Consider the following 26,567-nt stretch of genomic DNA (forward strand, 5'->3'; position numbering starts at 1 on the left):
TCTGAGAAGAGACTTCAGGCAGCAAGAGAGACAGAAATCCCAGGAAAATACCACAAGAAAACCAAGTTTCTATAGGTTCAAACAAATTTAGTCTGGCTTGTCCAGCTCATAGCCCCCGTGGGGTTGAGAGGACTGAGCTGAAAATAGCTGTAGACCAAGAAAATATTGCAGGGAGGTGACAGCTATTTCTTAAATCTGTCCTGTTCTTCTTTTCCCTTCACACTCCCTTCTGGAAGCTGTAGAAGACACCACCAGGCCAGATGGACCCTTGGTCTGAACACTATAATTCCTTCTCCATTTTTGAGTTTGTAATGTGTATTTATTTTAGCCATTTCCTCAGCAACCCGAGTGACACTGTCAAGAACCTCTAATAAAAATTCAACAGAAAGAGTCAAATAAAACAGCACCGAGGTAAAAAGTGGAAATGAACTGAACAAAAACCTGGGTGTGCACCCTTTAGAAAAATATTCTCTGGAATACTTGTAATTCAAACCAAGCAGAGTTCTGATAGTTGATTAAAAAAATTTGAAGCCCTGCCATCAAGTGGCCTCAGCAGATTCACTGAGGAGATACTGCTAAATCAACACAGAACCCAGGAAAAAGAACAGCTTTGTTTCTGTAGCACTGCTAAAGTTTCTACATTTTTTTCATTTTTTTTTTTTCATTTTGGTGCAATGTATTTATAGGTTCACTAACAACTCCATTGACAGCCTGAGCAGAGCTCTCTGGAACAGATTTTTCAATAAGCTGAAAATCTACACAAATACTTGGGACTGTTTCAAAGACTCTTATTTTGGACCAGGGAACAAGATCCAACATCTGCCCAAAAGTGAGCTCATTTTGTCAAGGGAGTCTCAAGAAACAATATGAGGAATGAACACATCAGAAAACACTGTCTTCCACACAGCTTTTTACAACACACTCCTGGAGCTCAAATTACAGATTTTACCTGAACCAAACACATTATCCCTATTGTATTTGGCCTGTGCTATTTTTAAAAAAATAGAATAGTCAGCTGCACCTATGCTAAACTGCCAAGCAAAACTAGATTCACTGCTATTTCCACCCTGTGCTCTGTTCTCCATGTTAACTTTTTGGGTTTTTTTAGTTGAAAAGCTGAACAAAATGGTTTTATTAAGCCCAGCCCCTGCTCTACCAAGAGGGCAGGAGGAACATCTTGCTGAGGACTGGAAATGCAAGAAGGTTGAGCTCTGAATGGTTCTCACCCCATTGTCTCACTTTAAGGGATAAAAAACGTCTTGGTGTGGCTGGGCAGCTAAAACCAGCTCTCTGCTTTCACTGACCAACCTGAGATGCTCTTCTCCAGAAAAAAGACATTCCCAGGAGGATAAAAAGTGTCTTGGTGTGGCTGGGCCCCTGTGCTTTCAGAGTGACCAACCTGAGATGCTCTTCTCCAGAAAAAAGACATTCCCAGGAGGATAAAAACTGTCTTGGTGTGGCTGGGCAGCACAAAGCAGCTCTCTGCTTTCACTGACCAACCCGAGATGCTCTTCTCCAGAAAAAAGACATTCCCAGGACATTCCCATAAAAAATGTCTTGGTGTGGTTGGGCAGCACAAAGCAGCTCTCTGCTTTCAGTGACCAACCTGAGATGCTCTTTTCCAGAAAAAAGACATTCCCAGGAGGATAAAAAGTGTCTTGGTGTGGCTGGGCCCCTGTGCTTTCACAGTGACCAACCTGAGATGCTGTTCTCCAGAAGAAAGACACATTCCCAGGAGGATAAAAAATGTCTTGGTGTGGTTGGGCAGCACAAAGCAGCTCTCTGCTTTCACACTGACCAACCCGAGATGCTGTTCTCAAGAAAAAAGACATTCCCAGGAGGATAAAAAAGGTCTTGGTGTGGCTGGGCCCCTGTGCTTTCAGAGTGACCAACCTGAGATGCTCTTCTCCAGAAGAAAGACACATTCCCAGGAGGATAAAAAAGGTCTTGGTGTGGTTGGGCAGCACAAAGCAGCTCTCTGCTTTCACACTGACCAACCTGAGATGCTCTTCTCCAGAAAAAAGACATTCCCAGGAGGATAAAAAGTGTCTTGGTGTGGTTGGGCCCCTGTGCTTTCAGAGTGACCAACCCGAGATGCTCTTCTCCAGAAGAAAGACACATTCCCAGGAGGATAAAAAAGGTCTTGGTGTGGCTGGGCAGCACAAAGCAGCTCTCTGCTTTCACTGACCAACCCGAGATGCTCTTCTCCAGAAGGAAGACACATTCCCAGGAGGAAGTTCTGGCACTGTCCCACAGATAACAAAGCTCACACAGACTGCAGCCCACAGATAAGCAGGAGGACCAAGATCAGAGCAGACCAACAAGGTGGCTCTCAGGACTCTCAGCTGTTCTGCAGAGATACACAGAGCCAGTTGTAATCCCAGAAACAACCAGGGATAAATTCTTCTGCTAAACTCCACCTTTTGGCTCAGCTGCCAAGCTGTTCCCCTTTGTGAACCTCAAGAACAGAGCAGCAGCATCAAGCAAATCCATGGTGAAGAGGGTCAGGTCCAACAGATTTCAGCCTTTAGGCACCAACAACACTCCCTGAAAATGTTGCAGGGGACAGATCCTACAGCTGCCCAAAAAGGATTTATTCAGGATGGAGAGGTAAAGCCCCAATCCTGGCCAACACCTTGAGTATGTGCCCTGTGGAAGAACCCCAAGAGCTTGAACACAAAATCTTGTGTAGCTAAAGCTCTCTGGAGCTTTATTCTTTGGCATCTTTTTGGAAGAGAACTGTGGTTTGGTTTTGCTTTTTTTCCCTAGTGGAAACCTAGCTTAGAAAACCAGGCCTCTAAGCTCTGCCCAAAGATTACAGCTTAGCTCCTGTCCAAGAGAAATTTCAGAGAAGGTTCATCCCAGCTGCTTGAACACTCTGTGGCCACAACAGACACATCTGCAGGAAGTGGAGACAGTGCTGCAACCAAGTCAGGAAACTGGAGCTCAGCTTTCTGTCTGCTTTAGGTATTTAATGGGAGAGGGGGGAAGAGGGGCAGACTTTTGGTAGAGAGGTTTTCAAAATGGACAACAATCCCATGGAGCCTCCTGGTTCACCCAAGGCTCACCACTTTTGAAATCTGAGGTTTTGAAGCAACCTCCACCTTTCCCAGTGATACCAGTGGGCAGCCTCAGGAGCTGCTTTTGCAAATTTCTGAGCATGTTCAAGATTTGGGAATATGTCTTTGCTAACAGAAATCCCTCAAGAACTACACCAATGGCATGGAATCCCAAATCCCATTCCCAAACAAGCTGCTGGGATCAGCAAGATAATTTGGCAAAAGGCTGGGGGAGCAGGGCTCATCCAGCCTGGTGAAGAGATGGCTTTGGAGTCACCTAATGGCAACCTCCCAACATGGAAAAAAGGGCATCAAAAAGCAGAGCCAGGATCTTCACTGAGGAACAAAAAGCACAAGATGAAATAAGAGGTTCAGGATGGATAATTTTTTTTTTTTTTTTTTTAAATGTTTTCAACATGAGAACAATTAAGCAGTGAAAGAGGTTGTTGCAGTCTCTGTCTTTGGAGCTTTTCAAGACCAGAGTGGATAAAGTCCTGAGTAACCTGTTCTGACCTCATAGCTAATCCTGTTTGTAGGAGGCTGGACTGGAGATTTCCCACAGTTCCTTCCAACCAAGTCACCAACTAATTTATGGTCAGAATCGAGGGAGCAACTAGGTGTGAAACTGAGAAAACCACCCAGGAAAACTAACAGGACAGTCTTACTGGGCTCTGGGTTTGAAGAATTGAGCACAACTCATGGCATCTGGGCTGGAAATTGGGGAGAAGCCCTCAAGATCCACTATAAAAAAGCAAGGCATAAGGAAGAAAATATTTACAGAGGTGAAGAGATGCTTCACAGCTGAATAGTCTGGGAAAGGTGTTGGCTGTGTATCAGCCCCAAAGCAGGGTGGAGACTGAAACTCTCCCTTTCTTCCTCCCTCCTGCTGTTAGATGGACTTCTAGGATGGAAAGTGGCACCTGAAGCATCACCCACAACCCATGCAGCCCTGGCAGAACTCACACATGTTTATTAGCATGGATCCAGAAAGCTCAGATCAAACCCATTTCCCAGCCACAAATCCTCTGGGAAACAGGATCCCAAGGCCCCACAAAGTAACCCTTTCAAAACATTGATTCCCAGCAAGAAAGGGACCAGTACTTTAAATTCCATTTCCTAAACCAAAGCAGGGAAGTTCACTACAGAGCCATCTTCAGTGATGCAGACAAGATGAACACCACTGTCCTTCATGCTAGATAAACCCCAGCATACCCCCAGTCTTTGCCTAGGACTCCATCCTCAGCAAGCAATGGCTTTAAAGGCTCCTTTTCCCCCTCCATTCATTATCATGCCACTTCCTAAATAAATCTCTTGTGTATCATCTCCTACAGACATAAAGGTCAAGCTCAGCTCGACCTCAGGTCTCATTGTATACCAGCTTTTCAGTTTTTTGTTTCCCATATTCTAGACAAGCCCCAGAGTACCCACCTTCTGCTAATTCCCACTCTCCCCTGGTCTTGGAGTACAACTCCTGCTTCCAGAGCCCTCTGGCATCCCTCCAGTGTGAGAACATAACAGCAGAGACATGGCAGTACATCCATAGCCATCCCTAATCCCAACAGGAGAAAAAGCTGAAGCAAATTGCTGACAAACTCCTGGATCAATACAGCTTCAGCAGACACAGGAGTATCAACAAAAGAGTAAGAAAAGAAATGACAACAGATTGTAGCACAGCAATAATATCACCTTACCCATTTTCATTTGGTTCTGGTTGATACTGAGAATTTGGAAGCCCTGAAGGAGGCTTCCAAACTAGCTGGAAATCCAAACAAACTAGTATTTCCCATCCCATGCATCTTCAACTCCATGTATTCTCATTTGCCAAGATTTATAACATTGTTCACTTTTTGCTGTAGCCCCAAAGCTTCTAATTAACTTTGAAATGGCCACATTTTATGGCAGCAACTAGTTCAAAATGGCTTTAATAGCACTGAGTAAAATTACAGATGTAAGCACCCTTTTGTGAGCTACTGGAGCTCCTTTCTTCTCCTAACCTCCCCTTTCCTTTAACTAGCAAAATACTCTGCTTTTAAGAAAGGCATTTATTTTCCTGAGCAGACTACCACTGAAGCTACTGCATGCAATTTTTGCACCATAAAAGCCAATCATCTTATTTTTAAAAAGCCCAGACCAACACATCTACCATTTATTGGTCTGCACAGAGCTGGAATAGTGACAGAGCAATGAGAAAGTCAATACCTGAGCTTGAGCAAGAGGATTCAAAAATTCAGCTGCCCAAGCATCTGTCACAGCAGTTACCTGAACAATACTTTTTCCCTTTTTTCCCCCTCTCAAGAAGACAACAAACATTTCTCTGTAGTTCCTGAAAGCACATTTGGGTGTTCACCAAAGTTTCTGTTTACAGGGGACAGCAGAGGCTGCAAAAGAACCACAGTGTAGATACAATCAAGTTTTTAAAGTCAAAACCACATTGGCATTCCTCACTGAAATCCTGGCTTTCAGAAGCTTTTCCCTGCTTTTTATGGAAGGTGATAAAGCAGAATCTTCCATGAAATGTGCACCTGCACCACCTTCCATCAGAGCAAAAGGTTCTGAAGCAGAAGCACAGCAGAAGGTAAACAGACATTTCTGAGACAACTTGAGTAGGTTGGATTCTGGAGCCAAAGGGGAAAACCCCAATATCATCATGGAAGACTAAAGCTGCATGAGATCAAATCCATTTCCCAGCCACAAATCCTCTGGGAAACGGGATCCCAAGACCCCACAAAGTAACCCTTTAGCAAGAAAGGGACCAGTACTTCAAATTTCATCCTTTCAGCAAAAAGCAATGAACCCCCCAGTGATGGAGCCCACCAGTCACCTAACTCCAAACTGAAGCATTCCTGCAGCCATCAAGGATAACAAGAGATGCTTCAGAGAAAAGGCAGCAGTGAGGCACTAGAGGATTGGAGAGGGCTGGGGGTGTCACAGGACAATTATGGGGAGCACTTGAGTCTCAAGTGTTTGGAAGTTCTGTTTTGTTTTCCACTGTAAGAGCATTAAAGAGAAAACTGATCAGATGTTGACTTCTGTAAGAAGAGATGACAGGAGCCAAAATCCTCTGTGCCAAACACATTCATGACAAAACTGCACTTATCTCTGTGCTTTATGTGAATGCAGGTCAGAATAGAAAAGACAGGAGTCATCTACATCCCTATAAATAACTTCAGGAGCTGAAGATTCAGGAAGGAGCTGCCTACCCCCAGTTTCATGGGATGCTTTTAAATTCTTGGCTTGTGGGGCTGAGCCATAAACATTCTTAGGAATGGCCAAGCAGTCCTGAGCCCTTCCCCTCCCCAGGGGAGCTTTTTTATTCTCAGGGAATAAAGCTAAAAAAGATGTGTCTCCTACCTGCTTCTAAGCCTTTTAACTGCAATTTCTAAGTACCTTTATAATGAAAAGAGAAATTAACTGTAAACCCATCAAAAATAACTCTGAGCTACTGGTTCTTGTACCTTCCTTCCCTCTCACAAGTGGCCATGAATAAGAATTTCACTTGCACAGGCCTAAAATGCTTCCAGGACAGTCCCTTTTATTTGTGAGGGGTTGATATTAGAAGTGTGCTGACATTCTGTTTACATCTACACACCTGCAATCTGGTTTTTATTGGCAATAAAGTGTGGCAAAGTGGAGCTTTGACAGCTGAGCAGTGATGCACAGCTGCCAATTTTATTCCTCCAGAGCTGCAGCTCCAGGCTTGATGGCCAAAAGCTCAAGAAAAGCTACCTTAAACCAAAATATATTTAGCTGTACAAGAATGCCACCCACCAAATTACAGGCGTGAGAATAAGGTAAGCCACAGACTCAGATAACAATGAAAAGTGGATTATATTGACTTTAATCACAGAAACATGCAACCCTAGCAACTTCTGAAAGGATTAAGCAGAAATAGCTCGTAATACAGAAGAGTCAAATTCTAATTGAACACTGAAATAGGTAGCTTATGCTTATTAGCATTGACAATGCAATTTAGCACAACTGCATCCCCATCCCAGAGATCCATTTGTCACTATTATCACCACCACCTGAAAGCCAGGCTCCCTGCCTCTCCCCCTGAAAAAAAAAAACAAACCACTGCCCTGGGTTGAGGGGAGGGGTATTTCCCAACTGCATCTTTTTAAATGGTTTGTTTTCAACAGCATTGTGAGGAAATGCTATTATGAATTTTCATTCAAACTCTTGGCTCACTTTTTTTAAAGTATAAATTGTGTCTAACAAGAAACACACCAGGGATCTCTTCAATCCCCAAAGGCACTTTCTTAAAAGGAGAGAGAACAAAGGAGAAAACCTCCCAGCATGTGCTTTCCAAACCAGCTTCTTAGGACAGTATCAAGAATGACAATACTAGAACATAAGCTTTTCTTTTTCACTCTTTGATCCATGTATAATTGAATTGATTATTGCAAACTGTGTAATGATTTGCAGAAGACTTGAGTGGAAGGCAAAGATCACAACAATCTAATAACCAATTTAAAGAGATGTAAGAAATATTGAAGGAAAGATTTAATCACTCAAGTATACTCCTTCCAATTAGAAAGAGCTTTAAATAGCTTACCTTCAGATAAATGAGAGTCTGTGTGCAATTAGACAGGGATAGTAATTAAGATCAGGCAAATTCACATATGCCTCAGCCTATGGAGGGAGGCAGGTATTCCACAGAAAAACAGACTTTTCAGTCACCTTGTTGCACCAGTGGAAATGAAAACATACTGCTTCAATCCACCCAAATCTTCCCAAGAATTCAGGAACAAGTCTGCAAAGTATCTTTGATCTTATCTGGTGTTTCTCTTTCCAACAGGACAAACGTTCAGGAATGGGGCAAGAGACTGAAATACCTCTGATTGTGGTAAAAAAACCACATTACAGAAAAAGCTGTTTCGTGACTGAGAACTTGGTTGAAAATCACAGCAAGGAAGAATGACCACTGGTTTTCTGGTGCTACCAAGATCTTTAATTTGACTGTCTATGGCTGGCAATCCCACCCCTCCTATCACAGTTCCCACGTGTGTACATTACCCCCATGGTTCTTGACACAGGAAGGCAAAAAAAAGTTTTAGAAACTTGATTTAGTTTTGCTGCTGAACTTTATCTGGCAAGGCAAGTGAGTTACTGCACAACTATTACATTTGATTTTTAGTTTTAAAGGCCACTAAAAATGAAATAAATACCATTTGCTAATTAATCAGAGGAGAAAACTGTAAAGACTTCACCTAAGAAAATTAAAATAATGAAAAGAATTCACTGTTCATTCTTCAAAGAGCAGTCTTAATCACAAACCCTCCCTTTTGACTTTTAAAGAGAAAGACTTTAAAAACACATTTTCTGGGGATGTCCTCCTGCTTAAAAATGCACCCAATTATGATATAAAAGCTTTCCACTAGCCACATTTTTCCAAGGAGCACTCACATCATCTGGTACCTAATAAGTGAGCTGTGCTACTTTTGGAAAACCAGTAAGTGACAGCTACAACTCTTAAGCAGGAATTTTATACCCTCTTGTTTTCCCACTCTCCTTCTTGACAGAGGGGACACACCCACACACCTCCTTTTCTTCGTACAGTCTAGAAAAACTTACTGACATCTTCAAAGTCTGAATTTATGAAGTAACTATTTCCTTATGTAAACTACCAAGCCTCCAGAGCTACCAAAAAAAAAAACCCCAAAAAACCCAAAACCACCCAACAACTTTTCATAGAAGGCAGTGCTGCCATCCTACAGCTTGCAAGTACCACTACATATACTGAACAAAGTGAAATTGAAAATAAACTACTCAGTTTGACATTTACACTTCAGATCCCTGAGGTAGCAAACAGTACTTAAAAAGAAAAGAAAAAAAAAATGCTTGGCAATTTCTCTCTACTGATTCTCAAGGAGCAGGTTACAGAAAGGGAACAATAAAGAAGTCCAGGATGACAAGCAGACAGAAATACAGAGGGGGGAAAAAAAAATTGTGAAAGCTCCACCTGTAAAGTTGCAGGGAAAGAGAAAAGGAGAAGCCTCTTTCATGATGCTCCCAGAGACCAAGGGCACCCAAGGTGTGTGTACCCAGCACCCTGAGGCTCTGCCAGGGACAAGTGAAGAGGCTTCAGGCTGCAGAGCTCTTAAGATCAAGAAATCAAGTCGATTTTCACACTAAAATCGTGCCTTCCAGCACTGTCCTCAAGCACCATCCTAACAGACATTGGGGGGGGGGGAAAAAAAACCAAAAAAACCCCACTTTATTCCCTAGCTCTTGCCTCTTTTCACTCCATAGGAGTAAGTTTTGTTTATTAAGGTGTCACTGCTACTGTGCACCAAAACTTTTGGGGTCAGTTACCAAAATACACTACTCCATTTGGCAGCCAAGATTCACATTGTGATCACATCTTGACCTCTTATCTTCATGTGCTGGGAGTCACAATTTGAAAAAAATTAAAAAGAAAAAAAAGAAAGAAAAAAAAAAGGGCTGGGGGACAACACAGCTTAAGCAATATGCTCTCTAAAATACTCAGAAAAAAACCTAAAGGACAGGGGTATTTAAACGAGGATTTATTTATTCTGACCTGGCACACAGAGACCCCAAAAAGTTGGAAGACACAGAAGATTTTCTACTTCTTAACATCCTGACAGTTCCTTAAGCATCTAAAAAAGAACCTGCAAGAAACCTTTGATACACAGCAAAGTAAGCCCTCCTGAAAACCTAGAAAAAGAAGGTACTTCCCTAATTATTTCCTTGCTTTACATACTCTGTAGTTCACATTACACATGTAATACACTTCTGATGCGTGGCTTTCACTGTATTAACTTTAGAGCCCGAGACAGAAGCTCTCCTGATGAATAATGACCCTATGACAACCCCAATGAACTTCTCCAACTTTTAAACACAGCCCCGGGTGTGCAGGGCAGAGCTCACCCCCTGGCCAAAGGCTCTGGAAAGTTTTTGAGGGTCTTTTTTGCTGGATTTCGGGGTGGGTTGTGGGTTTTTTGGTGCACAGCATTGCTAACCCACCCACCCCCCAACCATTCCACCGCTACCACCCCTCAAAATACCTGCTGGGACGAGCTCAAGAGTCGCTCCCTCTCCTCCATCCCGGGCACAGAACCCCAAGAACCCCCCCGCAGCCCAGCGGGACCCCCGCCCGGCCCCGCTTCCCCCATCGGGGGAGCCGTCACTCCGCTCCCAGGTGCTTCACAGCACCCGCTTTCCACGCGTTTCTCGGGATGACAGGGACACCCGCAACCTGAACAGCGGGGAACTCTTCACCCTCTCCCCCTGACGCCCTCTCTTCCCCGGGATGGGAGCGGGGCGGACGCTTCCCCCCCCCCGGCCCCAGCACCGGGAGGCGAGGGCGCTCGTTAGGAACCGTCCGCCTGTCAACGGCGGGCACAGCCGCTCCTCAGGGCTCCCTTCCAGCCCGCTAAAGGCTGACAGAGTCCCCTGGAAACTTTGCGGGGAGCCCGGGGAAGCCTCCTCTTCCCCCTCAACCTCCCGGGGGTGCTCAAAGCCGCGTTGCCCAGCGCCGGGAACTCCCGGGGGCTCCCCCGGCCGCCGCCCTCACCCCCACGACGGCCCGGCCCGAGCCCCACGACCGCCTCCTCCTCCAGCCCCGAACGAAGCTTTCCCTTCCCTTTTCTCCCCCGTTGCCTCCCCCCAGGCCCGGCGGGGAGAGCGTTCTGAGGAAAGGCGAGGGGAGGACAGCTCCGCTCCCCGCCCCGCTCCGTCCCCCTCAGCCCCCGCTGCCGCCGGGGCTCCGCCGCAGCCACTTGAGGCGAAACAACGCCTCGAAGCGCTTCGCAGCGCCGGCAGCGACTCGGCTCGTCCCCGACGCCGGAAAAAGCAAAGCCCCGGCGGCCCGGAGCGCGGCAGCTCGGGGTATCGCGAAGGGAATTGAAGCTGCGCTTTACCTTTAGTTCCGCACTGTCCGCCATCTTGCAACTCCGGGCGCAGGCGCAGTGAACCCCGCCGGGACACCGCCCCCCCCACCCCCCCGCTCCCTTCCACCGCCCCCTCCCTCGGCCGGGGCGCAGCGCGCAGCGTTTGAATCGCGGCGCCATTTTGTCCCTTCCCTGCGCATCTCCCGGCTGGGGGGCTCCGCCGGGGAACTGCCCGCAAGATTCTTCCCGAGGGATACGGGGAGCTTGGAGCCTTCAGCGGGGACTCTGAGAATCTCCCTGAGGGGCAGCGTGTCTCCGCTGACTCGCTTGGAAAGTTTTTTTTCCGCCCCCTCTTCTTCCTCCCCCCCCATGACAGAGCGGCCCCATCGGCGCTGCCTTCCCGCCGCGGGCTCCGTGAGGGGAACGGGGCAGCGATCTCGGCAAGGTCGTTGCTCCCCGGTTCTCCTCAGCCCAGCCGGGCTACAGCCCCCGGGGAGCTGTGGGCCCTCTGGAATGGGATCACCCGAGGGAAGAGGTGGATACGCATTCCTGGAGTTGATTAAAATTGGAATCTGCAGCTCCGCTTCCTGCTACTGAATCCGTAGCTCGTTTTAGTGCTTTTTTAAAGAGGGAAGCAGCACAGGACTAAGCCTGGGGTCCCCTCAGGGTTCTCCGCTGCCCCTCGGTTGGGATCTCCGGGGCTGGGGCGATCCTCCGGGTTCCCGAGTTAACGAAGGAAGCGGGAAATGATTAAAAGTTTTACTTCCCTGAGCTGCTGTAGAGAAAGCTCAAGGAATCGGGATGAGCTTCTCTTAGCAAATGACTCCGTTTTGAGGAGGGCCTGCAGAACCAAAGAAGAGCTTTTTCAACCCAAACTTGCCCAGGTCATACAGTCTTTGAGTAAATTTAGTGGGTTTTTGCAACAGATAACGCAGAGGTGAGAAATACGTAGCAAAAATGCTACCCAGCAAGGTGTCAGTGTCAGCTGTAAAGTTGATCAGCTTAAATAAGAGAATTTAAGTCACAGACCTTGGCTTTAAATAATAGAATTTAAATCACACACCTTGGCTTGGTGCTTCCTTTTACCTGGGTGTCTCTATAATTGCCCTGACACTTTCTCCACTTTGGTGCACGGGATGGAAAAACATTGCAGAACACGGCCAAGACTGTACATCACTTGAAGAGAGAGACAGAATTTGCTATTTTTTTCCATAGCTGCTGCAAAATTCATCATGATACATTTGGAAAGCACTTCTACTATCCGCACTGCAAGAGCAAAAAAAAAAAAAAGCATTAATGTCTGCATTTTACAGATGAAAGAGAGCATGCTTGAGGCCACACAGGGAATCAGCAGTAAAGAGATTACCACTCGTGATTATTACTGAATTATAATTTATGTTTCCCATATGGCCTGAATAGTTGGTCCACGATTTAAAATTAGGTAGTTTGCATTGAGGGAAAAATGTCATAGTGGCCTCTTTTCCAGCTTTTTGATACCATCCTCTTCATTGGGGTAAATAGGAAGCCCTGATCCTCTAAAGAAGGAAAAAAGAAACCCACAACTCTTTCCAAGCATTTTATTTCAAGACATTTCCCCCAGCTTGGTCTCAAGACCAGGCTGACAGAAAATCATCTTTTGCCTCCTTGCTAGAACCCCTCTTTCTTCCCCAGGTCATGGATAAATCCCATCTCTAATACAGCTATGCCAAGTATCCACTCTTCTCCTTGACTTTTCCATAATCAACTGAAGCATTTGGAATATGAGGAGAAATTAGAAAAAAGCTGATAAGTAATACTCCCATACTCTGGCTTAATGCTGGATGTAATGAAGACTTATCATAGTGTCTGAAACACTGATTTGGGGAGGGGGTAGGGTGCTAGGCAAGATAGCTAAAAAAAAAAAAAAATAATAAAAGTCAGATGACTCCCCATACACCCACGTGTACCATAATTAGCTGATCTATTTCAGTGGTCTGAACCAGCCCAGTTTAGAATACTTCATTTTGAAGGATTAAACATGTTTAATAATCATGATCTAATATGTTCTATGACTTTGTCCCTGGCTTAAAGAATTTGGCAAGAAGATCTATAACTGCATGAAGAAAAAAAAATTTTTTTTTTTTAATTGCTTTATTTTTCTCTGAAAGAGGTTTGCTGCACAGCAAAGTTTTTTCCTCTGCTTCTTCACTTCCTACCAAATTCAGTGGGATGTGGACATGTGCTTAAGTGCTCTGCTAAATCATGGCATAACACTATCAAACCTGACACATGGCCATAAACCACAGTGTCCTCTTTCCAAACTTGCTTTAAATAAAACAGACTGAGAATGTTTTCAGATATACTAAAATAAGCAAGGGGACAGAGAGGGTGCATATTCAGTTCAAAATGCTTCACTCTAAATAAGTATTTTTGCAGACAAAGCTAGTTCAGGCCTTTTATTTTTCAGTTTGGACCTCTGATAGTCACTTTTTTTTTTTTTTTTATGCAATATATCCTTCAGTATGAAGAAGGAACTTAACATGAAAAGCAATCTGTGCTTCTATTTTTAGGCAATTATTTACATGTCGTTTTGCTCCTCTCCACTCTTGAGACTTGGATGGTGGTTTCTTTGCCAAGCAAAGACTTTGTCAACACACAGGAATTTTCAGAGGTGCTGCAGCTCTGCCAGTGATGGCAACAGCCCCCATTCATTCTGAAATGGGCATCCTCATCAAAGACTGCAATTCATTTCACATCCAGGTGTAACAGGGTAGAAAATACTTGAATATAATGTTATATTTCCATCACCTGGCCCAAAGCAGGAGCAGTGAAGAAGAGAGTGAAGAAGAGGTTTAGCACCCTGAGATCACAAGGAGAGTGCTGCCTGTGTGAGAATTTTCAGAGGAGGAGTTAAGCACCTAAAATTCTACCTAAGGGAAAGATGCTGGACCACTTTGCTGGTGTCATCTCTTCCCTATCCTCAGATCTCCTGGCGTAACAATGTTATGGCAATATGGAAAGCATATGCTAATGAGTTACTATAATCTTTAATTACAAATGCAGCGTTGCAGCATGACACATCCCAGCTCCCTGGGCGTCTTTCCTGTTTTTGCAGTTCCTGAACACCACCTTGCCTTGGTGCTGGGAACACAGGAGGGCAACTCCCACCCTACCACCCTTTTTTCCAGCACAATTTTTAGGATGCTGTTACAATTTTAATTTTGTGTCCCCCCCCCCTTGATATTTGGAATGCTTTGGAGATTGTATTCCCTGCTTGGAATATTCCCAGTCAAGCTCTGCTCCCTCTGTACTTTCCTGCCACACAAAGCCTTGCAGCTGCAAGACAATAGTCCCAGGCACAACAATTAGCCCATTCTTTAAAACTATTTGCTTAGCCTTTTCTGCTCCAGTATCAAGGGATGATATGTGCTTGCTCCTAGCACTCCACAAAAAGTTCTTAAGGCCTCCATAATTAAGCTGTGGGCTCATAATTAAGCTTTCTGCCCAGTGCCTTGCAGGTTTAGCACCCTGAGATCACAAGAGCAGGGAAGGAAAAGTGCCAGGATCACCTCCAAACCAGTCAGGGGGGTTGGTATATGCATACACCAAAACTATACATATTATGTCATATATATGATATAATTTGATGCAAAATGCCCTCATATAGCCTCGTTTCCTTTCAGACATGATGACAGCAATCTCAGCAGCAAAACCTCTTCACACCAGAGGAGTTTTATGTCATAGGGAACTGCTTTCTGTCTTGAAATGAGGTATAATTTTTATGAACCATCCCAGCACCCTACTGGCCTTGCAGCCAGTTTCACTTAACTACAATCACTTAAAAATTAACTAAATTAAATCAACTGGAATAAACTTCTGGAGCTTTTACCCCCAGAAAACTGCTGCTGTTAAATGAGCACCTTCATTCACATATCTCAGGGCTTTGATTTGAATTGTACCTTTTTCTTAAATTAAAGCTAGAAAAGTTTTTCCTCTGAGAAAAAACAAAATGGTCATGCCTGAGATATTCATCTCCACTTGTAAAACAATTTCCTTTGGCTGAGTCAAATCCAGGTTTTTTGGCCAACAAAATTCCACTTCACTGAATCACAATTAAGATTTTTTTTCTTTTTTTTTTTTGTCACCAGCATCCATTTTCATAACGTTTAGATGCAGTACAAGAAGAAAATGTAAAAAGCAACTGCAAGAGGTGACCACCAAGCCCTAGGCAGCTGTGGAGTCCCTGAGGCACTGCCAGAGCCAGGCAGGACCTGGAGCACCAGATGCTGCTCAACAACTACCAAAACACCAGGGCAGAAAACTACAGAAAGCTCCATCTATTTCCAAAAAATCTTCAGAGAGGTGAGACAGACTCCTCATCAAGCTGGACAGACTCACAGCCTCACCAAAGCAGGTTTTAACCAAGACAAACCCTTTCATTCCAAGTAACAGGGGATTTTATGCAAGGCTACAAGGCCCCAATGCTTAAGAACTTTCTTTCTACAAATTTTAAGATTTTAAAGAATTCCTCTAAGCAAAGCTCTGTTGCAAAAAACCACTAGGTGCTAAATTTTCCAGAACTTGGATTGGGAGTAAATCCTCATTATGATGTGGTGTTTCCCTCTCTCCCTCCCCTCTCACAGCACCTGTAAAATACTGACATTTTCACACATTCTTAATTTAAAACAATTTTGTGAGGCATCAATCACCTACAGTGAGACCTGCAACAATCTGAGTCTCTTTCCTCCTCCCTTTCCTACCATTTCCCTTACAGACCCCACTTCCAAGTAATTTAGACAACACAGGGGTAGATAATTTCACCCAAAATGAGCTCCCATCTCACCTGAAGTGGTTCAGGGTAGGGGAGGACAAAATGCTGAATAAAACACCAGCAGCCAGGCTGTGCCTGCTGGCAAAGTCTGGCAAAAAATGCCCACATCTTGATTTTTTTTTACCTAATCCCTGTTTCCAAAGAATCACTTTGACCATGGGAAGGCTGTAAATAAAGCTGAGTTCCAGTAGCAAGCAGAGTTCATTTCAGATGGCTCATGTGAAAACAGCAGAGCTAATTATACCATAGTAATTACCTGAAAATTATATGTATGTTGTTTTTCCACCAGTCAATACAGCTATTTTTGAACTTTGCATTGTTCTCATGGATTGCTGGAGTCACACTGTCTCTGGATGCTCTTCTCCTCTCATCATTAACTTAACCCCTGGTTTGGGGAGAGCCTTTTAGGAGAAGTTTCAGCTGCAGCATCTGCTGTTTAGCTCAGATCTTTTCCAGCTCACTTGCACTCTCCACCACAATAATCCTCACCTGTGGAGCACTTGGGAAATCGTTTCCATTTTCAGAGCCTTTTGAGGATGGATTGTAAGATTCTGAGGACAGGACCCTAAAAACAGCATCCAATTAATGCTTACTCCTGAAGATTGAAAATTCACCACTCAGCACCACAAACAGCTGGGATAAATTCTGTAAATTCTGATTCTGAAGAGGTTTAGAACCTCTCCTGGGTGTGGCATGCTATCATTGTCTCTTTTTTGTTTTTGTTTGTTTGAAGGGCAACCAGTAAAACACCTGATGAAGGCAGGCAAGTGCCAGGCAGGTGAGTGTCACACCCCACTCCCAAGAAGGGAATGCTGTCTAGCAGCAAGAATGGGAGCTCAGGATTTTTTTTTGGACCAGCCCCAAATAGCCTCTTGCCATATTTACCCTATTTTGACCAAGTTGTGGAGTAAAATGCACTCAGATTGACTCCTTTGTGAAATAGGGGTGATAATAACAGGTATCTGCCTGGACTCTTGAGAGGAAATTAATTGACATTTGGAAAGTGCTTTCAAAATTCTTGGATGAAAGCTGGTGGAGCTGGAATGCTGGCAACATTAAAATAAGTTGGGAATAATCTTCATACTTATTGTGTAGAGTGCTTTCATCTTCAAAGCTCTTTACTAACATCAATGAATTAACAAAGAAAATATTAATAAAGATCATACTTACCCATAAAATTACTCTCCCAAAGCATATATAAATAGATCTGTCTCCAGTAAAAATATTATTAAAAGAAAGCCTAAGCATCAACTCCAGTATCATGCCCTAAATCCCTAGTGGTTCTGTCCATAGCAAACCTACTTTGAGCTATGAATTATTAGTTTAGAGTGTTAATGAGGATAATTGGCCCCTCATCCAGCAGCACTGAAGTCACAGGGAGCACATCACCAACTACCAGGGGTGCAAAAAAAATCAGGAGAGCAAAGGAAGAGGGAAGAGGCTTGGTTAGAAAATAACTGTGCAAAGCTGCAGCAAGCAGGAGAGGACATTTCTCTCTGCAGGAGGCCGTGGTGTGTAAGTACAGTTTGTTGTTGTGCCTTTGGAACAAGCTCCAGAGAACCTGGAAACACTTTGTGCCACCAGGAGAGAGAGAAAGCAGCAGCCCTGGAGATTTCTCAGCCCACGGAGAGAAGTCAGGGCAGCCCAAACTACCCAAGCCCTGCTGGTAAGGGACATTGCACACTTCTTAGTCTCTTTTTTTTTTTTTTTTAAAGTAAAAAAGTATATTCTTCCTGGCAGAAACACAGCTATCACATTATCACTGGGAAGCAGAGCCCAGCAATTTACTGAAAACCAGTAAATGAGGCAGTGCTTCCAAGTGCATTATCTGCATTGATTCCAACCCAGCTCTTGAGAAGAGTGAGGGACCTTTCCCTTTGTTTCATTTTCCACTCACCTTCCTCCTCGCAGTCTCTTCAGCTGCAAAGATAAATAAAACTAGAGAAAAAACACCCATTCTTTTGTTATTCCCCCCCTTGCCCCCTGTTTATTTTGAACTAAACACATTTCCCCAGGTCTCCTCTCTGACAGCAAACACAGAGATGCTGGCACTGCTACGACGATGGACTCGGATCCATTCCAGAACATAATGGGCTATAATAGATTTTTTTTTTTTTTTTTTTTAAATCTATGGTGCACTTCAGACTCTGGAGGTCATTTTAGGCAGCCCATCAATGTCCAATATAAATATTTCTGCTCAGCATGTTCTCTGCACCCCCATCAGAAATAGGCGCTGGCCAGATGTGCGTGCCACAAAGCCAAAGCCCTCCTCTGCTTTCTCCAGACTTACTGAGGAAAAAAAAAAAATCCCAACACATTATCTGTGAAGTGTTTTGTAGCCCAGTCTTGTCAAGACTGTTGCTGTTCCTTCAGAGCTGGCTTTGCAAAAGTTATTCACAGATTAAGCTGTCCCAGTTAATCTGCTGTACAGCAACAGGCAAAGCTTCCAACGCGTTTGGGTCGGGGTAGAAATCAAATGTGACCTTTGGGAAATATGCTTATTATTAGCATTAGACATTGCTTTTGGTTGACTTCCAATAACTTTGTGGAATTACAGGGGGTTTTGTTATTGGGGTTGTTCTTTGTGTCTCGTATTTATGTGTCATGGTTGGCTCTTTTTTAGCATTTCCAGTTTCTGGCGCTCCCAGTGCTAACAGAGAGATTTGCAAATGGTAATTATTCTGGCTATTGCCTAACACATGGCCAGGATCCAGCTAAGACCATATCACCTCTCTGATGTGGTCTGGGGAGGGTGGCACTGTTAGGCACAGGTAGCATTTTATAGACAAAAAAAATAACAACCCAGGCAAGCAGGGGAAGGTGTTTCTAGTAACAAATATGTTGCAGAAAGCATTTAATGACAGATGAGACTGACAGCCAGACAAACAGCCAAGGTCTTTTCCTCACCATGTGATCTTTTCATAATCCTCCATTTCTCTCCTAGATCAACAGGTCCCTCTTTATTTGTCATTGTCAGCTCTTAGCACAAAGAGCCTTTTGTCTGGAGCCCTGACCCAAACACAAGACTTTTTTTTTTTTCTCTGTTCTTGGCCATATGCTTTCAAATGGACTAATGGCTTTCCAAGCTATAAAGCAGAACCTTGACCCCAGAAGGGGAGATGGTTGTGTGACAACATCCCTCTGTTTTGACATCATAATTTATCCCCACAGCAGCTCTGCTGGCAGCACAGCCCAGCAAAAGCACTTGAACCTGAGCCTCTCAGAAGCTCGTGCTGGGGATCCTGAGGCTGGAATCGTGGGGGCTGCAGAGCAAGGAAGACCCCAGCAGTCAATAAGTGCTTCTTCTTGTCCTCTCCCACCTCATTATCACTGCTGTGATGAAGATCTCGTGCCTCCTTTGTAAGGCAGCACATCTTCCAGCCCCAAAACTCCCTCCCAGAGCCCACAGCTCCCTCCTGCTCTGCTCCACAAGTCCTGTTTGGATGCACTGCTGCATCCATGGATCTCACTTGGAATGTGTTTTGCTGAGGGAGATGCTGACAGACAAGAAAAAGTTCCCTTCTGCTCTCTTTTCTCCCTTTGCTGGGCATCACCACATCACACTCAGCCCACCCAGCTGAGCACAAAAAGCTTGTACCAGGTTTACTACTAACACTCTGCAGCTGAACACAGGAAGAAAAGAGTTCATACCCTTGAGCTGGCTCTTGTTCCAGACTATCACAGAAACTCTTTTGTTTTCCAGTAGAAATAGCTCCAGAGCTAAATTCCTACCTGGCTCTGCCAGGGTGTCTTTGCCACATCACATAATACCCTGTTGCTCAAAGTAAAACTCCCCTGGAGCTTCAAGGGTGGTGGCTTCTTCCAAGACATCGTGGGGTGCTGAGGAGAAGGGGAATCTGCTCTTTAAGGGCTTTGGGTTTTTTTTTTTTCTCTTCTTTCACCAAAGATTTGTGTTGGATGCTTCTCTCTCCCAGAGACCAGGTGAGGGGTGGGACTTGTTGCATTTGGGAGCCACTTTCCCACCTACTCAGCAGAGCTGCTGGGAGTTCAAAAGCAAAACCTCACTGCTTGCTGCTGCTCCTGATCAGGGAGGAGAAGGAAAAGAGTTTCTTATCTCATTCAGCCCTTATCTGAGGCAGCAGCAAGGATGAGCAAGGTCTGCAGGGAAGCAAGCATGAGATTTATGTGCACAGAAGGGGGAAACCTGCCCCTAAAAGCATTTCTTACCTCATCATCATCATCACCCCAGCCTGGGCTGGGTTGGAGGGAGCTTAAATCCTCCCCATTCCTCCCCCTGCCATGCTCAGGGACCCCTCCCACCCCCCCAGGGTGCTCCAAGCCCCATCCAAACTCCCACATTTCCAGGGCTGGGGCAGCCACAGCTTCTGGGGGCACCCTGGGGCTCAGCACTGAATTTCTCCCTCCCATCTCCTCTTTTCCAGTTCCAAGCCATCCCCCCACATCCCATCAAGGGATGGAGCATCCATCCATCCCCCCAGAGCCCCTCTTGGGGTCACCTTCCTCACCTGCTCCAGGGGGATGACAAGGAGGGACCCTAAATCCCCCCCATTCCCCCCCTGCCATGCTCAGGGACCCCTCCCTCTGAGGTCAGGAAATCCAGGGACTGCTCCACCTTGGAGCTGCTCCAAAGCATCCCAAGCCTTGCAGGACGGGAGGAGCTGAGGAAATTTCCTTGTCCAGGCAGAGCAGGGAGTGTTGGGGCTTGGAGAATCCCACAGCCCCAGCCTGGGTTGGGTTGGGTTGGAGGGACCTTAAATCCCCCCCAGTGCCCCCCCTGCCATGCTCAGGGACCCCTCCCACCCCCCAGAGTGCTCCAAGCCCCATCCAACCTTGGACACTGCCAGGGATGGGGCAGCCACAGCTTCTGGGGGCACCCAGCACCCTCCCAGCACAGAATTTCTCCCCAAAATCTCTTCTCCATCTCCCCTTTCTCCAGTTTTCAGCCCTTCTCTTACAAACTGCCCCAGAACCAGGGCTGAGGGGGTAGGAGAGGAGCCCTGTTTGATCTGGACCTGCAGAGATTCAACACCTACAAGTCCTGCAAGCCCCAGAATCCCCCAACATGCTTTCAAACAACACAGCAGCACCCACACACAGCCCCAGCAAAGTTGTTGGAGGGTCAAGCCCAAGACAAACAGCACTTTTTTTGTTGGTTTTTTTTAGAAAAAAATTAGAGCACAGACAACAAAGCTCACCCTGTGCTCAGCCACCCCGAGCAGGACAGGAGGGAGCATCCCCAGGTGCTCCTGGCCCTCCAGCTTTGTACCAGTAGAGCAAGGCCTGCAAAGCCCTCAGGTTTCACTTTTCCCTTTTTTTTCTGCCTAAAAGCAACACCATCACTCCCCCCAAAGTTCTGGAAAATTCTTGCAAAATGCAAAAATTAAAAAATTCTTGCAAAATGCAAGGTCGAGCCAAGGTTACCAGAGATAGAGGCATCATCTGAGTTACCAAAAAAAAAAAAAAAACTTCCCTGATTTGTAATGCCTTTTATATATATATTTATAATATATTAAAAATATAGAAATATATATACACACATATATATATATTTATAATTCAGCCAGAAATGTGATGACAGAATTCCTTTCAGAACCTCTGCTATGTGAAAATGAACACTAAAGCTTTTAATTTACCTAAGATTTCTCTCCAAAGAGTAAGTTGTACAGTTTGTTCAGGACCAGTTGACAGATGGGGAAATTAAGTCCTCTGTTATTGTTCATTTGCTGGATGTGAAAATGCTTCACCCTTCCAGAGGACTTGGAGGATGGGAAAAGCTACAGAAATACCAGCTCTCCAGACCAAAATTAGAGACAGAAACCTCAGGATCTGATCCTGGATGATGCTTTTTTTGGTGAGTCCAGAAATTCAACCTTTTCCTTAGCAATCCTCTGCTGTTTTCCTGTGGGAAAGCAAAGGAATAAATGGGTGAATTTAGTATTAGACCTAAAAAAGCAGAGTTGCACAAGATCCTTTCAGTTTGACATCTCCACCCAGCAAAGTCTTTCAAAACAGTAAGTTCTCTCTTTCAGTTGAAGCTTCCTTTTTTTATATACATAGTTGGAAGCCTTTAACTGAAAGGTCTTTCTTCCCTCTACTAATAAAAAAAGGTCATTAATGCTATTTTCCCCTTTATCAGTGAAGATGTCCTGCAGTTTCCTTCCACCTGGGAACAAAGAAATTCTTCCAAGAGCCACCAGTTATTTGCCAGATCACCCAGGAACAACCAAGCAGTCATTCCCAAACTTAACACCTGAATAATGAATTTTCAGGACTTTCTGGAGCAGACTTGAGGCCACAAAACTCTCTTTTGGGAAGCATGGTTATTACAGAGCTGTTGTACCAGGGATTACAGACCCTGAGCAGCCAAGCACTGGCATCAGCTTCCCAAAGACATGGGCAAAAGCTGCCCCAGACATCCCCTGGGCAGCTCTGCAAACCCAACTGATACCCTAAAAACCTCCAGGAACAGCCAAAAGCTGGAGGGGACCACCAGGCACCCAGCTCCTTATTCCCTTGCAGAATTCCTGATGTATTTGTATTTATCTCAGGCTTCCCTTTAGGTTTTGCTCAAGTTTCCCTTTAGGTTTTGCTCACTGCTCACATCAGGATGTGGGTTCAGCATCACTGGGACCACATCTTGCTTGCTTGGCTTAGGAAAAAAACCTTTCACTGAAGGTAAAAAAAAATCACCCAAGCACAGCTTGACCCTCCATGCCCTCTGCTGGAATTAACAGATTTTATTTTTTAGGAGAAACCCTGTTTGCTCTTCCACCCTTCTGACTGTTCTTTTACACATTTTTTTTTGCCCCTGGCTTTTTTTTTTTTTTTTAAGTGAGGGGTGGGAAATAAAACAACCACCCCAATTTCAACCAAGTCCTTTGTTTTCCCCTGAACTGAGCTCGAGAGAGGCTGCAGAACGTGGTTGTGATTTGCCACATCTGGGATTTTTATGCATTGTTTTCATGCCAAGAGTTTCATAAAAGGTGTTATACAACCCCATGGTATCACATCATTCAACATGTTTCCACAATTAGGAGCCCATGTGAGCATTCCAGCAACCATCTCTCCCTGCCTTTTGTTGGGTTTTTTATATATATATATATATATATTTTTTTTTTTTTTTTTACATCTTTTAGCCCAGATTCACAGATGAAGTGTGATGAGGGGGTTCTCATTTCTCCTACAGACTCTGCTGCTGTTTATTGATGCCCAAGTTCCCCTGTGATCCTTGCTGCAGTTGCAGCAAAATAAAAAAAAAATAAAAAATAAAAAAAAATCAGCATATATTGCTTGATTCCTTTGCAGAACAAGCAGAGATTTATCCTGTGGTTATGTGTAACTGGATCATCTCTCTCCAGAACACCAGTCTGCAACTCATGGAACAGCTTTGGAGGATGCCAAGGAGGTTTTCAGGGATAGGGCTCAGGAAAGAGCCCTCTGGATGTTCACCCAGTAAGGTGGAAATAGCTCCATTGCTCCTTTTCCACACTTTTTTTTTTTTTTCTCAGTTAAATAATTAATATACATCCAGAACTATCCCCAATCTGTGGCAGGATTCTGGCAAATTAAAAAATAAAAAAAAAATCAGCATATTCTTCTTGATTCCTTTGCAGAACAAGCAGAGATTTATCCTGTGGTTATGTGTAACTGGATCATCTCTCTCCAGAACACCAGTCTGCAACTCATGGAACAGCTTTGGAGGATGCCAAGGAGGTTTTCAGGGATAGGGCTCAGGAAAGAGCCTTCTCCCACTCTGGATGCTCACCCAGCAAGGTGGCATCAGCTCCATTGCTCCTTTTCCACACTTTTTTTTTTTTTTTTTTCTCAGTTAAATAATTAATATACATCCAGAACTATCCCCAGTCTGTGGCAGGATTCTGGCAAATTAAAAATTAAAAAAAAAAATAAAAATCAGCATATTTTTCTTGATTCCTTTGCAGAACAAGCAGAGATTCATCCTGTGGTTATGTGTAACTGGATCATCTCTCTCCAGAACACCAGTCTGCAACTCATGGAACAGCTTTGGAGGATGCCAAGGAGGTTTTCAGGGATAGGGCTCAGGAAAGAGCCTTCTCCCACTCTGGATGCTCACCCAGCAAGGTGGCATCAGCTCCATTGTTCCTTTTCCACACTTTTTTTTTTTTTTTTCCCAGTTAAATAATTAATATACATCCAGAAATACCCCCAATCTGTGGCAGGATTCTGGCAGAATTCCCCAAAGGAGATTCTTCCACCTGTGAGCAGGGATCAGGGGTTTGATGGAGCTGTGGAAGGGAGAGGTTTATACTGGGACACACTCCACACTTTTCCTATAGGTGAACCACAGAAAACTTTGGAAATTTCCAGCCTGGCAGAGCTTGAGATGCAAAGCTCCATCTCGTTCTCCTGGGTCAGATATTCTGCTTGCAGTTTTTAATTTGGACCACAGCTCTGGAAAACTTGATCAGAGCTGTGAAAACAGAATTTTTACTGGGGAGAACTGAGCTTTTTGCCAAGGTTTATTTTTCAAGGGAGTGGGCCCTAATCCTAGAAGTAGTTCCAGGACTGTGTTAGTCTGGATGCCCTTCCAATGGTTTCATGGCAATTATGCAGCCAGACCTGGCCTGACTGGTAATGTTTGCTTTGGACAAGTTGCTACAGATGGGAAGAAACTCCAAATGTGCTTCTCACCCTCTCATCACTGAAAAATCCGTTTTCTCTAAGCTGCTCTTTTTCAAAAAAAATTTTAATTAATAATAATAATGATTTTTTACATCATCAGGGTGCTCCCAAACCCACACTGCTTAAAAACAAACTAAGCATTTAAAAGCACTTGGGGAATAGAGAGTAACATCTCTGTTCAGACAGAAGCCTGCTAGATGTAGTCACTGGACAGATAAATCTTCCCAGCTTTCAAAGCTTAAATTTCTGATAAAAAATTAAATAAATTAAAACAACAAAGCATTTAAAAGCACCTGGAGAATAGAGAGTAACATCTCTGTTCAGACAGAAGCCTGCTAGATGTCATCACTGGACAGATAAATCTTCCCAGCTTTCAAAGCTTAAATTTCTGATAAAAAAAAAAAAAAAAAAAATTAAAAAACCCTCTTTAGGTGGGTGCTTTTCAGGGGAAATCACATCACTTTCCTCCAGGGAACCCACAAAACCATGGAGCAACCCTCTGGAGGGAGCTTGACATGGAGACAACAAGCAGTAACCAGCCTGAGCCTGGCCAGAAATTCAGGAATGTATGGGAAAAGAGCAAATTAAAATGTGCTATACTTGGCAGGTCCCTTTGCAAGCATCTTGCCTCTGAAAGGTGGTGTTAAAAACCCCAAAAGCTGAAAGCTGCTTCCTCTTCCAGAGCTGGGGTAGCAGAAGCAGCAAAAAAATCCCAAAAACTATCCCTGTTTTATATATACATAAAAAACTCATCCCAAAGGGCTTTCCCTTGGGTGCAGGAGCTCCTGCAGCTCCATCACCCCATCCCACAGAGCTCACTGGTGAGAACTGGGGGGACATTTGGGGCGAGGAACCCACCCCCAAAACACCAAGGGTGGGGTAAGAACTTCTGTAGGGCTCTTTGGATGGTAACCAGGAGAGTGGGGTTCATCCTGCCCTCTGCATCCTCCCTGGGCTGCAAATTAATTTAATTCCAACACCTAAAAAATGGGTCTGGGCGCTCAGGCTGTCAGGGTGAGGTTTTTGGGGACCCAAGATCCCATCACTACGATGGGAAATGTCCCTTCTCCAGCACAGGCACCAGGCCCCCCTCCTTTTTCCCAGTTAATCCTCCTGCACTGAGGCAACAGCAGCTTCATTCCTCCACGGAAAAATAGTGAGAAGTGATTTGTTAGTGTCAAATTATTCCTTTGGATGTGCACGTTCAGCTCTTAGGGACTTCAATGAAATCCTGGCCTTCACGCAGGCAGCTGGGAACCTTCCAGGCTTGTAGCACACTTTGAAGCTGGGCTGGTGTCAGGAGGTGTGACATGCTCAGGAGAAATGAGGAAAATACTCAGGAAAAGGGAGTTAAATCCTCGGGGGAGGACAAGCTGGATACTTAGGAGGGGAGAGGCTGCAGCAGGGTCAGGCAACAAAGTGAAAACAAATCAGGAAGCCAGATCCCCCAATTTCAATGAAGAATCAAGCAAGGAGATCAAAGGAAAGAATCATAGAATCATGGAATTGGCTGGATTGGAAGGGACCTCAGAGCTCACCAAGTCCAACCCTTGCTCCACTCCCCCCGTGGTTCCCAGCCCATGGCACTGAGTGCCACATCCAGGCTCTTTGGAAATATCTCCAGGGATGGAGAATCCACCCCTTCCCTGGGCAGCCCATTCCAATGCCTGATCACCCTCTCCAGAAAGAAATCCTATCCTAATATCCAACCTAAACCTCCCCTGGCAGAGCTGAAGCTCTGCCAGGGGAGGTTTAGGTTGGATATTAGGAAAAAATTCTTTAGTCTGTGCCCTCTTGTCCCACTGATATCAGCCCAACCCCCCCTGGCTCCAACCTCCTTTCAGGGAGTTGCAGAGAGTGATGAGGTCTCCCCTGAGCCTCCTCTTCTCCAGCCTCAACACCCCCAGCTCCCTCAGCCCTTCCTCCCAGGAATTCTGCTGGATCCCTTCCCAGCCTCCTTGCTCTTCTCTGGACCTGCTCCAGCACCTCAAGCTCCTTCCTGAGCTGAGGGGCCCAGAACTGGACACAGGACTCGAGGTGTGGCCTCCCCAGGGCTGAGCACAGGGGCAGAATCCCTTCCCTGGACCTGCTGGCCACGCTCTTCCTGAGCCAGCCCAGGATGCCATTGGCCTTCTTGGCCACCTGGGCACACTGCTGCCTCCTCTTCAGCTTCCTGGCAATCCAGACTCCCAGCTCCCTTTC

At 45.0% G+C, this 26,567-nt stretch overlaps 1 protein-coding gene and 2 long non-coding RNA genes across 6 annotated transcripts in view; 2 read left to right on the forward strand and 1 right to left on the reverse strand.

Annotated features, from left to right (window-relative positions):
• PIAS1 (protein inhibitor of activated STAT 1) overlaps positions 1-11,092 on the reverse strand; it is a 64,142-nt gene extending 53,050 nt beyond the window's left edge. For 2 of the 4 annotated variants that reach the window (XM_071754114.1, XM_071754116.1), the window contains exon 1: positions 10,088-10,141. In XM_071754114.1, the coding sequence (XP_071610215.1) occupies positions 10,088-10,126 (39 nt within the window). In that variant the 5' untranslated portion in view covers positions 10,127-10,141. Of the gene's footprint in view, positions 1-10,087; positions 10,142-10,942 lie in introns of those variants that run through there. The other 2 variants (XM_071754113.1, XM_071754117.1) reach the window with 2 other exon arrangements.
• Positions 11,093-14,076: 2,984 nt separating this feature from the next.
• Positions 14,077-22,365, forward strand: LOC139800718 (uncharacterized). Its single transcript, XR_011727892.1, has 5 exons — positions 14,077-14,479; positions 15,040-15,253; positions 16,456-16,500; positions 17,083-17,235; positions 22,288-22,365. It is a non-coding gene; the product is annotated as an uncharacterized lncRNA (long non-coding RNA).
• A 1,280-nt stretch (positions 22,366-23,645) lies between these two features.
• Positions 23,646-24,971, forward strand: LOC139801270 (uncharacterized). The gene is made up of 2 exons (XR_011728115.1): positions 23,646-23,804; positions 24,797-24,971. It is a non-coding gene; the product is annotated as an uncharacterized lncRNA (long non-coding RNA).
• The last annotated feature ends 1,596 nt before the right edge of the window (positions 24,972-26,567 follow it).

Source organism: Heliangelus exortis, chromosome 11, assembly GCF_036169615.1.
Source record: "Heliangelus exortis chromosome 11, bHelExo1.hap1, whole genome shotgun sequence".
Lineage (NCBI taxonomy): Eukaryota > Metazoa > Chordata > Aves > Apodiformes > Trochilidae > Heliangelus > Heliangelus exortis.